The sequence below is a fragment of the Cajanus cajan genome, chromosome 8, assembly GCF_000230855.2.
Source record: "Cajanus cajan strain Asha chromosome 8, NIPB_CcT2T_4, whole genome shotgun sequence".
NCBI classification, from domain to species: domain Eukaryota; kingdom Viridiplantae; phylum Streptophyta; class Magnoliopsida; order Fabales; family Fabaceae; genus Cajanus; species Cajanus cajan.
Window position 1 is genome coordinate 55,214,198 of NC_138524.1, and position 17,950 is coordinate 55,232,147.

At 31.6% G+C, this 17,950-nt stretch overlaps 2 protein-coding genes across 2 annotated transcripts; both read left to right on the top strand.

The window, feature by feature from the left end:
• The first annotated feature begins 6,949 nt into the window (after positions 1-6,949).
• Positions 6,950-11,814, top strand: LOC145950928 (uncharacterized). Its single transcript, XM_083062873.1, has 2 exons — positions 6,950-9,620; positions 9,692-11,814. The coding sequence occupies exon 2, from the start codon at positions 9,752-9,754 to the stop codon at positions 11,024-11,026; it is 1,275 nt and encodes a 424-aa protein (XP_082918999.1). The 5' UTR covers positions 6,950-9,620; positions 9,692-9,751; the 3' UTR covers positions 11,027-11,814.
• LOC109818910 (photosystem II protein D1) lies at positions 11,751-12,200 on the top strand. Its single transcript, XM_029268937.2, has one exon. The coding sequence runs from the start codon at positions 11,751-11,753 to the stop codon at positions 12,198-12,200; it is 450 nt and encodes a 149-aa protein (XP_029124770.2).
• The last annotated feature ends 5,750 nt before the right edge of the window (positions 12,201-17,950 follow it).

Here is a 17,950-nt window from a genome sequence, read left to right on the forward strand (position 1 = left end):
GAGGCCGTGGACTTACCTGCAGGTTTGGAAGCGGAAGTGTTTGAGAACATTACACCTGAGCAGATTTTGGCAGTTCAACAAAGACAGAAGAATGGGGTTCTTGTTCCATACTGGTTGGTCAAGTGGTGTGGGAAACCTGTTGAGGAGGCAACTTGGGAAGAAGCATTTACTATTACCAATCAATTTCCTGATGTACGCCTTGAGGACAAGGCTATTGTTGAAGGAGAGGGCAATTTCAGGCCCCATAAAATAGCTAGCCCAGTCCAACTCAGCCATGGGCCATGGGTATGGAAGACATATAATAGGAGAAATAAAAAATATTAGTAGAAGGGGTAAAAGGGGAATTTATGCAAGGAGGGAACGTGGAGTTAGTTACGTTTTGGGTGGATTCTCATTTTAGAGGGAGGAGGAAAGAGAAGGGGACAGTTTTTGGGTATTCCGTTAGTAGTGGGTCAGGAGCTGTGCTCTGTGGGTATTGCAGATTCTATCTCTGTAATACATTTGGTTTTCAATAATACAGTATCTTTCAATTTTATTTCTTGGTCTCTGACAAAAACTGATCAAAAGAGCATCAAGTTTTTGTTAGAACAGCTACTCAACACTCCTTTTCAGTAGGTGTGGATGTTTAAGCTCATGGGGTTTGATTTCGAAATTCAGTATAAGGAATGGGTGGAAAATAAGGCTGTTGATGCTCTTTCTCGCAAACTTGGGGCTGAATTACTACCAATGATGCTTGACAATGCTCAAGAAGTTTTGTTGGACAACATTAAGGCCTCTTGGCATCAAGATCCTCTACTATAGATAATCATTAAGGATTTGCAAAATAACACTAAATTGCACCCCAATTTTACATGGTACAAGGATGAATTAAGGAGAAAACGGAAGCTAGTTATAGGGGCTGATTCTGCACTCCAAAAATCTATTCTTCATTGGTTACAAGATTCCCCGTTCGGTGGTCATTCGGGAAGTGATGTAACAGCATCTAGGGTGAAGTTTCTTTTCTTTTGGAAGAGCATGAACAAAGATATTCAAAAATATGTGCGGGAGTGTGATATTTGCCAAAAAAGCAAGCTAGATTTAATTGCATATCCAAGTTTACTACAGCCACTCCCAATTTCCAATAAGGTTTGGGATCATATCAACATGGACTTCATTGAAGGTTTGCCATCTTCAGCAGGAAAACAAGTTATCTTCGTGGTAGTGGATTGGTTGAGCAAGTATGCCCATTTTTTGCCATTATCCCACCCTTATACTACCCTTGATGTTGCACAACTTTTCTTGGATCACATTTTCAAGTTACATGGTATGCCTAGTACGATTACTAGTGATCAGGATCCCATTTTCTTTAGCAAAGTTTGGAGTGACTTATTTCAACTTCAGGGAGTTTGCATGAACATATCCACTGCATATCACCCTCAATCAGATGGGCAGATTGAGATTGTCAATAGATACCTAGAAACCTACCTTTGCTTTTATGGACAGCCACCTCCCATTCATCTTCCATACCTTCCTGGGAAGTCCTCAAATTTGATAGTGGACAGAACTTTAATTGCTCGAGAGGCAGTCATCAAATTTTTGCAATTTCATCTTTTGAGGGCTCAAAATCGAATGTCTCAACAAGCTAACAAGAATAGAAGTGATAGGACTTTCACAATTGGTGATTTTGTCTTCCTCAAGTTGCAACCTTACAGACAACCTTCTATGCGCTGCAAAACTTTTCACAAGCTTATCCCCAAGTTCTATGGCCCTTTCAAGGTGATTGATCGTATTGGGCAGGCAACTTATCAACTTGAGTTGCCTTCCTCTACTGAGATACATAATGTCTTTCATGTTTCACAATTGAAATTATGCAAGAACCCTGCCACTAGTTCCATATAGTCCCTTCCTCTTGTTGCTGGTTTCCTAGATTCTCCACAGGAACCAGAGGCTATTCTTGATAGAAAAATGGTTAAAAGAGGTCGAGTGGCGGCTACCAAGGTGTTGATCAAGTGGAATCTTGATAGAAAAATGGTTAAAAGAGGTCGAGTGGCGGCTACCAAGGTGTTGATCAAGTGGAAAAACTTCCCTGCGGAACAATCTACTTGGGAGTTTTACTATGATGTTCTCAAGAAATTTCCTAACTTCCACCCTTGAGGACAATGGTGTTCTTGTAGGGGCGGGTATTGTTACGGTAATTATCTACTATTAACAATAATCAAATATGTCATGAGTTTTCTCTTTTCATATACCTTGGTATTTTTGCTTTTTACTGTTATGGGCTTTTATATTTTTTACTGTGAGATTTTTTCTCTATTTTACAAGCTGATGTGGCTGGGTAGAAGATTTCAGATTGTATGGGCAAGGTGTAATACCCGTGCATATTATTAGATGTGGTGACAAATGGAAGGAATGAAATGATTCACTTTTGAAAGATTATTCTCTCCCTTCTAACTAATTCTCTGTTACTCAATACGGTTTCTCTGCACCGAGCTCCATTCCTTCATTGGGGCTCCTCTTTAGAACTAAGGATTTTTATCAGTTCTCCCTAAAAATCCAAATTCTGTCACACATTTGGGAAGCTTGGTTGAATCTTTGACTGTATGATTTGAAGGTTTGCGTCTTGGTTTGGAGAATTCTTCCACTTTTTCTTTTACTAATTTTTATTATAATCTATAAGTGCCCTTTTGGTGGCCAGGATTGAATATCACTTCTGATTGAATATCCTCTTTGTCGCAGTGGCACAAGACCAATCAATGGTATAGAGAATATGAGATGATTTTACCAAATGATAATCAGCAAAGCTCAGTTAACACTGTTTTGTCCTGTTTTTGTTTCCTGTGTTGATTGCAACACACATGAATTGAATTTTGACCTTGAATTTATTGTTTTTAAATTATTATTATTATTATTTTCATTTTTAGACTCCTTATTAGGACAATTTTATGTGTTAACTTCTCACAATTGAACTTGTATAGATTAATCAATGAATATGCGTTGGGTTGCAGATGTTTTATGTGTATGGTTTCTTATGACTTTTGGAACTTTTGGATTTCCTTAATGTTTTTGTATCAGGACTAAAGTCACCAAAGTTTTGAGACCCTAAATTTTTCCCCTTTTAGATTACTTTGACCTGAATAATTTCCCTTCATTCTTAGTACTGATTATTTTGCTTCTTGATTTGGATCTTCTATGTTCTTACTAATTGAACAATTTTTTGTTAATCCCAGTTTTAAGGGTTTTATGATCTACTGACATACAAGGTCTTTCATCCAAAGGCATGCGGAAGGTTGTATCAAACATGAATATATTTCTCCTGCAGCATTTGCAATGTATTTCAAAGAGTATTGTATTGTTTTGTTTTAAAAGATGAAATTAATATTATTTTTCATGGAGCTTGTGTATATAACTTTGATTTTGACGATACCTTTTATGTTCATAGAATTATTGTTTTTCTGAATTTTGAATCTACCATGCAAAGATTGCTTCATTTATTTGCTTCTGGATTATATTCTTTTCTCTGTTCTTACTAATTGAACATTTTTTGTTAATCCCGATTTTAAGGGTTTTATGATCTACAGACAAAAAGGTCTTTCATCATGTGGAAGGTTGTATCAAAATGAATATACTTCTCATGCAGCATTTGCCATGTATTTCAAAGAGTATTGTATTGTCTTTTTTTAAAAGATCAAATTAATATTATTTTTCATGGAGCTTGTGTGAGTATATTCATATGTTTATACAACTTTGTTTTTGTCGATAGCGTTTTTGTTCATAGAATTATTGCTTTCCTGAGTTTTGAATCTACCTTGCAAAGATTGCTTCATTTATTACCTTGAAAATATTTTCCAATAAAGACATTTTCAATTTCTTTTCTATGATTAAAATTTTCTTCTTTAAATAAATTAAAATGTACCCAAGGTCCTATTTTTCTTAGATATGAAAATCTTGATGTTCAACTTTAGTTGCACACAAAAATCATTAATTTATGTATTAGTTATATAATTCAACGCATCTTTGACTACAATAATTTTCTGGATTATCCAATCTCTCTTTTACTTGGTCAAATAGTTATAGTGTGAATTATAATGTGGACTGTTCTTTTTTATAGAAATATTTTCTCTCCAAAAATTGAAGAGGTTTGTTGTTGGGTCTTTATTTTGTTCTAATGATTTTACTATCACTTGATATTGTTTGTTCCTTTTTGTTTTGAGCACCAGAATTTACATGAAGATTCCATTCGTGAATCAATGTCATCTGTTGGTGATACTTTTTAGATTTGAACTTCCTGGATTTATCAATTTTTGTTTTTGTTTCTATTTGTCAATTATTTTGGGCATTTTTGTTTTCTCTATATTTATATACTCGACAAATTCCCCTTTTGTTGCTTGATTTTAAATTAAAAATCAAATTTTTATTCAAGATCAACATTAAAATTACATAAAATACATGAAGTAACTCGGAAGTTAAGTATTTCCTTTCATTCTACTTTCTTTTTTTTGCTATTGATTTGCGTATAGATTTGAATTTTTTATGTCGTTAATTGATTTTTTTTTATACTCTGTTCTCAGGTTTTATTATAAATTGACGGTTGGTAAACTGTTTTTGAGTTATGTTTAGTGTGGAATCTTATTTGTGTGTGGCTGTGTTGATGAATTTGAAGTGATAGGCATGTTAGAAATGGGGTTTTTGAGTTGTTGGTCAAAACCATTGATTCTTTGCAAAATCTTGGTTGCATGTTGAATTTGAGTACACTTTTGAGTTGATTATGATGTATATACTTGTTGTTTTGTGTTGCATATGTTGGAAACTTGTTGGATTTTAGGTTGTGGCTCAAAATCAGATTCAACACATGCAGAATTATGATGTCGCGCCAGGAGTGCCTTCAAAGCACTGGGTGCTATTCTAACTTGAAGCTCTCTGTCACAATCACACCGAGCGTCGGATTGGTGGCATCGTGCGTGAAGAGAGAGACTCATGTAAGATTGGAATGACGTCGAGCATGGGAACCTTGAAAGCTCTCTAACTTGTTGATGTCGAACCCAAAGTTTAGTGGCGCCTAACGTGATCAAGCCAGAGCTTTCTGTCTAGATTTCACCGAGTGTCAATGTGGTGACCCTGAATGAGAGTCAGGTATAGACTCTTTGCCTAAGATAGGGTTGGGCGTTGCGCTTTCACTACAAGAAAAATGTAAATTTTCGAAGAAAAATTTCTAAAAATTTATATTTTCCAACGAAAATTTTTTGACGAAAATTCTGTCGAAAATTTCTAACGAAAAAATAAGAAAATTTTTGACAGAATATTTCGTCGAAAATTTCAGAAGGATTTATATTTCTGTTGGAAATTTCCGACAGATTTATATTTCCGCCAGAAATTTCTGACAGAAATATAAATCCGTCGAAAATTTCTTATTTTTAATTTCTTATTTTTAATTTTATTTTTAATTCTTATTTTCATTTTCTAAAATTGAATTTTTATTATTAATTCTTATTTTTTATGTAATCATTTTTAACTATTTTTTATTTTAAAAAAAAAGATAAATAATTATTTTAGGTGTCACCTACAACAATTACGTACTATTATCGTATTTATATTTAACACCTCTATTTTTTTTTTAGTTTTTTAAAATAAATATTATTTATCTACCTTAAAATAATAAAACTAATGAATTTATATTTTAGAAAGATGAAAATCAAAGAAAAATATTTTACTTATTTTACAAGTAGAAAACAATCTTTATAAATCTTACAAGGATGAAAAATAAAAAAAAAAATTTACAAATACCAAAATCAAAATCACCTATCTTAAAGGGACTAAACTATATTTAAACCTTCTAAAATTAATATTTTCGATCTTAACAATTATTTTAAATAAATAATATTTATTTTTAAATATTTATAAACTACTTAGAGATGTTAGTATATTGTTTAAAATTATAGTAAGCAAGTTCAAGTGTGAATATTTTCATATTTGTGTGTTTCATGAGTTTTCTATTAAATAATTAGTGCACATATTAGTTTATTTAACATAAATAGTAGTTTTATATTTTAGAAGAAAAGAATAAATTTTTTATTTTCTAAAAGTAATAAAAAATTACATATATATATATATAATATAGGAGATTATAATTATATTGGTGTAACTTTTATTAAGTATTATGCCGCTCAGTAACTTTATATTAAATGTGAATTTTGTAAATCCAACCGTTAAAGGGAAAGTTCATATCATTTTATACGTGTATATCAAATTTTGTTAAAATTGAACGACAACTAGAAGGTAATCAAAGTGTTCATATTTTAGTGTATTTTGAAATGAATATATTATATCAATTTTGTTTTATAAAAATGAAGTATCAAATCATCTTGGATTAATATAAAATTTTGTATATATAATCTAAGAGATATGAACTCTCAATCTAACAGTTGGATTTACCAAATTCACATTTAATATAAATTTATTGAGCGGTATAATACTTAGTAAAATTTACACCGGTATAATTATAACCTCCCTCATATATATATATATATATATATATATATATATATATATATATATATATATATATATATATATATATATATATATATATATATATATATATATATATAGGGAGCATATCAAGTGAGAGGAAATTTATTATGAGGGATGAGAGGGTTAAAATATAACCCTTAGATTAATCAAGTGAGAGAAAATTTGGGATTTAATCAAGTGAGAGGAAATTAATCTAAGGGTTATATTTTAACCCTCTCATCTCTCATAATAAATTTCCTCTCACTTGATATGCTCCCATATATATATATATATATATATATATATATATATATATATATATATATTAAATGTGACTTTTACTAAGTATTACACCGCTCAATAACTTTATATTAAATGTGAATTTTGTAAATCCAACCGTTAAATTGAAAATTCTTTACTCTTAAATCATATATACAAAATGTTATATTAATCGAAGATGATTTCTTATAAAACAAAATTAAATCTGTCAAAAAATTTATATTTTCGATGAGAAAAATTTTGTAGGAAAAACTATATTATTGATGGAATATTTCAGACAAATTTATATTTGTCAAAAATGTAAGAACTGATTTTAAATTTGATATGAAAATATTATGATATAATTAGATAAGATTTTAACTTAGTATTTTATTAATGGTTGATAATTAAAAAATAAAACAAGGATAAATACATTTTTTGAATTTTATATGTTTGACATAAGATAACTTACAAAATAACTCTTGGTAAAGTTATTCCGCTCAATAACTCATGGTGTGTGTTGAATTTCATCGATCCAATTAATGTTAAATTAAAAGTTATTAAATTTTACTAATAATTAATATAAAAAATTAATTAGTTTTGGAATAAATTATTTGCTAATTAACAATATAATTGAAACATTAATTATTTTAAATTATTTAACTAAAATCTTATTAAAAATTTACTATATGATCTTAATATTTTTGTATAACTAATATCTGGTTTTAAATTTGATATGAAAATATTATGATATAATTAGATAAGATTTTAAGTTAATATTTTATTAATGGTTGATAATTAGAAAATAAAATAAGGATAAATATATTTTTTGAGTTTTATGTGTTTGATTTAAGGTAAGTAAATATATTAAATTAATTAATAATTTATTTAAAATGTTAAAATTTAATTTATAAGTATGTAATAAATAAATATTTATAATTTTATAAATTATAAAATTAAATAATTTAAATTATAATTTTAAATAGAAATAAGTAGATGTTAATTATAAAAGTACGTACATAAAGAATAATTAAATATATTATTATTATTATTCCTAATATAAAATTATTATATATTATTATTATAGTACAAATATGAGATTGTATATTTAAGGATCACTTAAATGAATTAATTTATACAAGTTATACTGACAACATACATATACATTTCACAGTTAAGCGTGTTTGACATGGAGTAGAACAGGGATGGGTGACTTTCTAAGAAGTTTCCCAGAAATTGCGCAAGTAAGGATAAAACACGCTAAACAGTGAAATATCGTGAAATAGAACCCTTAAGAGGCCAAATATGAGGATTGTTACATTAATAAAAGTTATTAAAATTTTAAAAAAATTATAATTTTCGACAGATATTTCCGACAAAAATTTCTGACAGAAATTTCTGATAGAATTTTCTGTCAAAAATTTTCGATGAATTTTTTTTTCGACGCTACTTTTTCCGACGAATTTAAATCCATCGAAAATCTGTCGGAAAAAAAAATCTGTCAAAAATTTACTTGTTTCCGTCAAAAATTTTCGTCGAAAATCAATACTTTTCTTGTAGTGTTTACCATGCTAGGTGCAAGGTCTCGGGGACCTTTGCCATAACAACATCAGGAGGTCAATAAGCTCAAAAAGGTTGAATTAAGAGCCTCAAACGGGTTGTTCCCAATCTAGAACATGCCGTTCAAAACTACAAAAAAGGCTTAGAAACCCTAGGTCAAAACGGGTTGTTCCCAATCCAGAATGGATCATTTTGACCCAGGTTGTTATGAGCAAAATAGTAGTTTGAAATGGGCCGTTTAGATTTTGAAACGGGTCGTTCCAATTTCAAAATTTTGCCATAACAAACAAATTTGGAATAACATGTTCCACTGATCAAAACGGCCATTCTAATTGGTTTTTACACCTATAAATAGGTGTCTTATGCACAGTGCAAAGGGACCAGATTTTTTCCGAAAAATCGACCAAAAATTCATAGAAAGGTTGTTATCTTTGACTTGTTTCTAGTAGTTCTAGTTCACAAATCTCTTCTCCGTCTATCTTTTGTATTTCTTGAGTATTGCGAGGATATTTATAGTATGAAAGGTTGCCAAAAAGCACCTGGACCCTACATTTGAAGAGGAATTTTATAAAGCTCACTTCGAAGGTATTACTATTAACTCTCTCTCTCTTTTCATTACTGTTTCATTCAAATACCATTGTCACAAACAATAAATCATCATGTATACATACTATTTTTAAACATATGAGGGTATAAAACCCTATTTTATAAGTAAGTGTAATTTAAAATAACATGTAAATAACCACTAAAAAAAGGAATAACATGTTTAAACTATATTCTTTATTATTTTAATTTCATCATAGGGAACCGATTAAGAGCGTTTTAAGGTTCCTAATACCTTCCCTACACGTTGTAATTAGAGGAAAATCTTCCTAATTAAAGAAAATATTTGTAGAATCTTCTATTTTATTTTCAACATATTTTTTTTCCTTATTTCCTTATTTTGGAAGATTAGATTTTTACAAATAGGTGTAACGAAAATGTAATATGTATGAATGATAATAATAAAATCATTCTCTTTTTCAAGTTGGTATCAGAGCTCTTGATCTTAGGAGCTCCGTTTTCGCTGCAACAATAGCCATCGCCACCGCTCTCTAGTCACTACGGCTGCTGCCGTAGCCATTGGGGTTGTTGATAGGGTAGAAAGGTGTGCCCAACTCCAGCGAACACAACGTTGGAAATCACTCCGGGAAAGACATTGCCACGCACCACCACCGTCGCTGGCACGTGTAGCCCACGCGCCTAGCTTCGGTGAGACCCACTCGTCGTCGTCGTCATAGAAAGAGTCGCCGGAGCCTCTTGAGTTCGTTCCACAGGTCGGTACGTCCCATTTGGCCTAGATTCAAAAAGATATGAGTTTTGAGTTCTGCTCCTTTTTTTGGTGTAGCACACACGTCATCGTCATCGCGGGCAGGGTCACTGGAGACACCTGATTGCGTTCCAAGGGATGTCTGAGGTAAAAAAAATTTCTTTGGGTCCTAATGATCTTCCAAATGTGGTGGTTCCCTATTGGTTGGACGGTTGGAATTTCTTACAATGGAGCCAATACATTCGAAGGATTCTCAAGGGACGTTCAAGACTAGACCACATAGATGGTGGAGGGCCAGGACCAAACGACTCTAATTTTCCAATTTGGGACAATGAAGATTCACTAATTATGACTTGGATGTGGCATTCTATGATTCCTGAGATAAGTCAAAATTATATGTTTTATTCTTCTGCCAAAGAGATATGGGATGATTTACAGAATACTTTTTCATTAAAAAAGGATTTTGCTACATGCTATGACATTGAAAGTATGATATTTAATACAAAACAGGGCTCTCTTTCCATATTAGAATATCACAGAATCTTGAATGGACTTTGGATTGAATTAGATCAGTACCAAACAATAAAGATGTGTAAAATAGATGTTGTCGCACATGTTAAGGCCGTGGAAAGAGGAAGAATCTTTAAATTTCTCCATGGTCTGAATCACGAGTACGATCCAATTAGGGTACAAATATTAGGAAGAGAAAAATTAGCATCCCTATCAGAAGTATTCTTTGTGGTAAGAGGAGAAGAAACTCGGAGAGCTGTCATGCTTGATGGGGGGATCTCCAACACAGACTCTACCATGACAACTAGAAAGGGGGTCCACAAGGGAGTAAATGCCAGAGGAAAGTCATTTGTAAAAGGTAACCGTGGAGACTATTGTTCATACTGTAGAAGATCTAGACATACCAAGGAAACATGCTTCAAACTCCATGGAAGAAATAATGTTCTCGAGCGCATGGGAAATTACAAAGGGTCTGCTCAAAGATGGGCAAATCATACTACCTCAAAACAGGAAGCCACCAATCAATCTAGTACTTCACCACTACCAGATTTTGATATGAAAGCTTATAAGGAGGAACTCGAGCGCTTGAAAGCAATGGTTGAATCAATGAGTAAGCCCTCTAGATCATGTACTCTGTCCATGAAAGGTAAGATTTCTCTCAATATTGTTGGTCCTGTGTCTCAAGGTATTTGGATTCTCAATTCGCGAGCAACTGATCATATGACACTTTTTCGCGTGATCTTTAACTCATATTTTAAAAGGAATAGAGAACAACTTATTACAGTTGCGAATGGTAAGGGTATACCTATATGTGGCTCTGGGAATATAATTTTGGAATCATCTATTGTATTAAAGGATGTTTTACATGTTTCACAATTAGCCAATAGTCTTATCTTTGTGTAAAACCTCATAAAGGATTTAAATTGTTCAGTAACATTTTTCTCAACTTATTGTGTTTTTCAGGATCTTGCCATGGGGAAGACGATTTTAACTGCTAAGGAGTAGAGTTGGTTGTATCTGTTGGAATCTAATGACCAAAGCAAAACAAAATTCATAAGTCAACAAGCTACATCTGAGACGTGGGCAAATTCTCAGATATGGCTACATTATAAAAGGCTTGGGCATCCTTCATTCAACCTTATCAAATCCTTATTTCCTCATTTTTTTTACTAGGGAGATTGTTGAGTTTTTAATTAGGGAGACTGTTGAGTTTTTTAATTGTGATATTTGTCAATTGTCAAAACACCATCATGCATCTTATCCTATTAGTAATAAAAAGAGTACTTTTCTATTTGATTTAATTCACTCTAACATTTGGGGACCTGTCGTAGAATCTATTTCTAGGGGTTCGAGTCCCGGGCAACCCACTATAATTAATATATCGAAGTTATATGTACATACTATAGCGATCTATATAAAATAAAATTTTTTAAATGAATGAAATGAGATAAAAAAAGGAAATTCGGAGAATTCTAAATGAATAAGAGCATACTATGGATATTGGTATTGGTTGACACCGGTATATAAGTCATGTTATACTGTTGAATAACAAGCCCTAAAATTATCTAATTATAGAGAATTTTTGTGCTTGGGAGTCCCTAATGATTAAATGAACCAAGATTTTACCATGACTGCAATTTTAGAGAGACGCGAGAGCGAAAGCCTATGGGGTCGCTTCTGTAACTGGATAACTAGCACCGAAAATCGTCTTTACATTGGATGGTTTGGTGTTTTGATGATTCCTACCTTATTGACCGCAACTTCTGTATTTATTATTGTTTTTATTGCTGCCCCTCCAGTAGATATTGATGGTATTCGTGAGCCTTTTTCTGGATCTCTACTTTATGGAAATAATATTATTTCTGGTGCCATTATTCCTACTTCTGCGGCTATAAGTTTGCATTTTTATCCTATATGGGAAGCGGCATCCGTTGATGAATGGTTATACAATGGCGGTCCTTATGAACTAATTGTTCTACACTTCTTACTTGGTGTAGCTTGCTATATGGGTCGTGAGACAAATGGTTCGTTACCTTTATTTATGATTGTACCCGTCTCACGTGGACATATCTTATGAAAAATAAATCAGAAATTTTCCAAATCTTTGTTAATTTTTTTCGTCTTGTCCAAAATCAATTTGGAAAAAATATCAAAAGTGATGGACCATGGGCCAAAGGCCGAATCACTAGAGCTATGACCAGGAACATTCAAGAAGGATTGGACAGCTTGAAGACTAGTTGGATTTCCAAGCCCAAGGTATTATTCATATGGTCCACCCTATCATGAAGAGAAGGCATGGCTTTGTTGTATATAAACTTGTACATAGTTTCTTTATATAAACTTATTTTTACCTTTGTATTTGTGAGGCACTTTATTTCATTTTATTGATCATTGTATATTATTTTTAGGGTAGGTTACTTGGAGACTTTGACTCCATTTAACCTAATCTTAAAGAAAACTCTTTTTCTATTTTTCAGTAGTATAAGTGGGGTGGCAATTAGCAAAGCTTGAGGGTGTGACTAGTAATTAGGCCAGAATTGGGCCTGGAAAATAATTTACATATTGGACTCATTTTTCTCCTAATTTTTCATAGATTTGATTTAGCTAGGTCTCATCATTTTTTGATGGACCTAACTAAACGAAATCAAACATTTTTGAAAACGAATTTGGTGAGCAAAATAGCCCAAGGCCACCTAGCTTGCTCTTGGTTCCTTTCTTGGACGAAATTGCTTCTTCCTTCTTCAAGCTTGAGAAGCTTGTTACAAGCTTCTCCTTAGCTTGCTTCCCAAGAAAGTTAAGTGAAAATCTTGCTCCACAAGCCTTTTAACTAGCTTGGACGGTCAAGCAACTAAACCATGGTTCACTTGAACCATGGTTAAAGTTAGCTTGCTCCCTAAGCTACCTCCTTTTATAAATTTGTAACTCTTACCTTTTCCCTCACTTTAGATGAATAATATTCAGAATTTCTCTCAAATTCTCTCTTCCAAAGCCTTAGAAAACTGTGGAGAACTCTCTCCTCTAGGTTCTTTCACAAAGGTTTCCAACCTTTGTGCCTTGGTGCCTCAATCTTCTAGCTTCTTAAAGAAGCTACCGAACCTCCTTGTTGCATCTTCCATCATTGAAGCGTCTTCCTCTCATCATTTTTCAGCCATTAAAGACCTCAAGAGAAAGTTTGGGACGTGAAGATGGAGAGTGAAGGAGAACAACAATCATCTTCTTCATCTACTTCCATCATTTTTGGTATTTAGAGCCTTGGTGCTCTTGAGGTTATGTGTCTCTTTCCTTTGAATGAATCTGTGTTGTTTCTTCCCACTTTTTATGTCAAACACTTGTTTGCTGAATGGATCTAGGTCTAATGCATATTTTGATGGATCCTATATGTCACATGAGAATTGATTGATTCACATTTTGCTTGTTCCATTACTCTTGAATCAATCTAGTTTTTCTACTTTAGGTTTCTTGTGCTTGTGCTTTTTATTTTTGATTGAGTCTTGCCTATTCCTTAACACGAGTCCGTGATTGGACATTGATATTGATTAGCATGATTTTTGTTTTTGAATCATATGTTTTGTCTAGAGTCATGTGTAGTTCTTTACATGTCATTGAATCTTAAACTAGCTTGTTGAACCTTAAATTTATTTTGTGTTGTTCTTGTGTCTACATTGGTTCGGTTTTTGCTTTCTATTCTTGTGCTGACCTATATGTGCTTTTACTTTACACATTTGAGTTCTTAATTTGCTATTAGTCCTAGCAAATCCCTTAGAGTTAGGTTTCTTTGATGTCTCATTAAAAAGTTTGTCAATAAAATTTCTAAACACTTTTCTATTAGGTTTCCTTGCATTTTTGTTTGTGGCTAAAACTTGTATCACTTTTTAATTCCTCAAAACAGAGGCAAAGCAGATGTATTAGTGTTTAAAAGCATTGGAAAAACCAAAGAAAAGAGTGCTTGAAAATTGACCTAAAATTTGAACAAAAAGTGTGAGAACTAGAATACAAAATCACTAGTATACCTCTTGTTTTGTGCAATTTTTTTGATAGCAGTTTTAAACATTAAATCCAAGACATATACTTGCATTAAAAAGGCATTAAACACCTGTACAAAATAAAAAGAAAAAGTGCAAAAAAGCTACACAAAAAAAAGAATTGCAAAAGAAAGAGTACAAGGAAAAGCCAAGGAGTAGAAAATTTGCTTAAGATTGCTCTCAGTTTTGACATTTTGTTGCCTATCTTAAAAACTGTTCATCCATACATTGCTTGATTTTGAGTCTTATTTTGTTTTGTAATCTTAGATTTTGTTTTGTAATCTACTATAGTGCCATTGTTAGGTTTCCCTTTGTGTGCTAGCCTTTTTTTGGTGCCTTAATTTTTGTTTGTCTTTATTTGGAATTCTTTCTAGTCTTGTCTCATCTATTTCTACCATTTGGTTTAGCTTCTCCTAATTGTTCCTTTTCAGTTTTACCATATATATTCCAACAACTTAAGGTGTGTTGAGTGCTTCTTGAAGGTGTGGAAGGCCAAGTTACAAAGGAAGCCAAAATTGGAAGGTTTTGTGGTGGCCTAGGAAGCTTGTTTCTCCATTGGACGAAGGCTTTGGAAGTTTAAACACCTAGGAATAACCAACATCAAGGTTATTCCTAAGAGAGGAGTGAAACACTTGGAAAGTTGTTGCAGCTGAAAGGAACTTGAAGGAGCAAACAAATTTTGAGAAATTTTGTGAAAATTAGAGACTAGTTTAGAGACGGAAATTTTTTTGTCACAAAATTTTTCCTTGTTAAATCCGTCTCTAAATTTGTCACTAAATTAGTGGCTGAATTCTGTTTTCTAAAATTTGGTGCAGCTACTACATTTCATTTAGTGTGATTTTACATTTCATTTGGTGTGAATTTACATTTCATTTGGTGTAAATTTACATTTCATTTGGTGTAAATTTGCATTTCATTTCTTGTAAATTTTCATTTCATTTCTTATAAATTTTCATTTCATTTGTACAAGGCCTTTAGGAGTGTCTTGGAGTGTCTTTGGTGCATTTCCATCTCTCCTTAGTGTTTTCAAACTAGGTAATTCATGTAGTATAGAGTTATGGTTAACTATTGTGAGGGTTTCGTCACTCCGATTGTACTCTTGATGGCTTGGCCTCATGACCCACCATCTGTATTTTTTTTGTCGACGAAGACCCAATCACTCACACCACTGAGAATTGTGAACTAAAGGCTTGTATTTGCTTTATTGATCGTTGTTGTTACTTATGAACTAAACTAAGAATTATATTGGTTTGTTATTACTTTATAACCCATTGTGGAAACCATGAACTAGCTGAGTAAACTTATTTAATTTTAAACATTACAATTATGAATGTTGATGACATTTTTTACAGCATGGAGGATGATTTATATACAATAGAAACTCTACCTAACTTTAAAAGAGAACCTATTATTGCTACTAGTGTTACTACTATTGGTAATAAAAGTAAGAGTAGGGTTATTAATGATCAAGACCAAGATACTGAAAAGGTTAAGAAAAGTAAGCCTAATACCTCTAAGGTATGAAATTATTATAAAAGATTGATCTAGTTGATGGGGTGGATAAATAAAAATGCAATGGTTGTGAAAAAAATTGTATACATGTAAAGCCATTTAAGATATTAATCGTTTAAGATGTCATATTATTAAATGTATTGGTCTCCTAAGTACCAAAATGTTAGGATCATGTTAGATAACAAAGCTAGTTTAACATATAGTATGAATTAATCATGTTATGATTTTTATTTTTATTATAAAAAATTATTTAATATTTTAAGATGTATTATTTTAATTAAGCTAATTTGGACTGATAACCTGGTGACCCAACATGAGTTAGATTAGACCCAAAAAATAACAACTTAAAAAGAATATAAGTCAAGTCAACCTAACTTATACTAATATTTGGAGTATAAGTCATGTTGATAAACATAGTGAATAAGGGTTTGAAATTCTATTGAAAAAAAATATTCACATTTTGTGTGATCATACTAATATCATCTTCAAAAGACAATAATTATAAAAAGAATATGATAAAATCCTGTGCTTTCTTATAGAATATGTGTTTAATTTTAGGTATTAGAGCAAACATGATATACCCATTATGATTTTTATTTGACTTTAGTTATGTGGCTTTCGGTATTGCTTAAACGACCTACTTGATTTTGATATAAACACAAACCAAATCAGTTTATGACATTGCACAGGCTACATATCAATTGCACCATCAGTCTTCAACATTGTTGGCAGGACTGCTAGAAGACATAATAAATTTGAATATACAACTATGTTAATGTTAAAAAGGCTTCTAACATGATTAGCAATTAATTAATTATCACGGTGTGAAATTTGCAGTTTTAATATTTAAAATTGAATTAAATATTTATGTATATCATGATTTATTTGTAAAGGTGACATTTTAAACTAGTTTTAAGACACCCTTTCGCGTCTTGTTGTCATCACCCTTGGCGTTTATTGGACCATCGAAAGCATTTTAGTAAAATGTTACTTTTGACAAACTTGCCAATAATGAAGACATATTGAAAATTCAATGCAATCATGTTTTACTGTGATATCCCTTTTACTTGTTCATATACTTCATGGGCACGTAGGATTCTGATTTTTTTTTTTCTCATACACTGTATTTTACCCTTTAAACTTTAAGCCATTTCAAAGTATTATTATTACAAAGTTTAAAATTGTCTCAATTAACTTTAAGATTTTAATTAATATTTTAATAAATCATTTTACTTTACGCATATAATTAATGTTTTACATGATACATAATCTTCTTTGTTAAATGTAGATAGACAACTTTGTTATTTAAAGTTTTACTTACATATTTTTAATTCATCATAAATAAAACAATTATACTCCTTCCCTTCGGACAAGGCTGGTGGGCTCGATTTTGATAAAGATTGATTATGTGTAGGGATGGTAAAAATACTCGCACTCGCGGGTTATCTGTGGATAAAATCTGCGACAGATAATAAATGGATAGGTTAATTGGGTACCCGCAGATAACGGGGACGGATAATTTTTTATCCGTTTATAAATGAGGCGAGGGCGGATATAATGATATTCATACCCGCAGGTACCCATTTAATAATATTTCTTAAATATCATAATTATTCTTATACCACATAACCCTAAAACTATACACTCTCTCGTCTTATGTTGGATATAATTTGATTAATTTTCTAGCTTTGATTGAACCAATAAAATTTATGTATTTTAAGTTGTTTACTTTCGTTTAGAATTATGAGATTGAATTATTGTAGCTTTGTAATGAGACTTTAACTTACTTGTGAGATTGATGTATTTTAAGTCATTGATTATCTTACATTTTTATTATTATTTCAATAAAATTAACGTTAAATACAAGTTCAAAATTAACATTGAATTTTTATTTTTAATATTTCAATGACATTAAATATAGACTTAAAATTATTTGTAATATAATTTTTTTGAATTTCTTAAAAAATTTATAAATATTCATAGATATCCATGGATATCCGTGAGTATTCAAGAAATTTATGGATACCCGCACGGATATGGGATGGGTATAGGGACAATTTTTATCTAGCGGAGCGGGGGCGGATTTACTATTACCCACCCCATGGGATCCATTGTCATCCCTAATTATGTGAAATAAACATTGTGATTTTGGTTTTTGTTTGCATATATAGTGGAAATGTTGGAATTTTATAATACGATTTATATTCTCTTAATTATATTTAAGACATAAAATAATAATTTTTTAAGTAATGACACATTCTCTAACATTTTTTATTAATACTTATTTTTAATT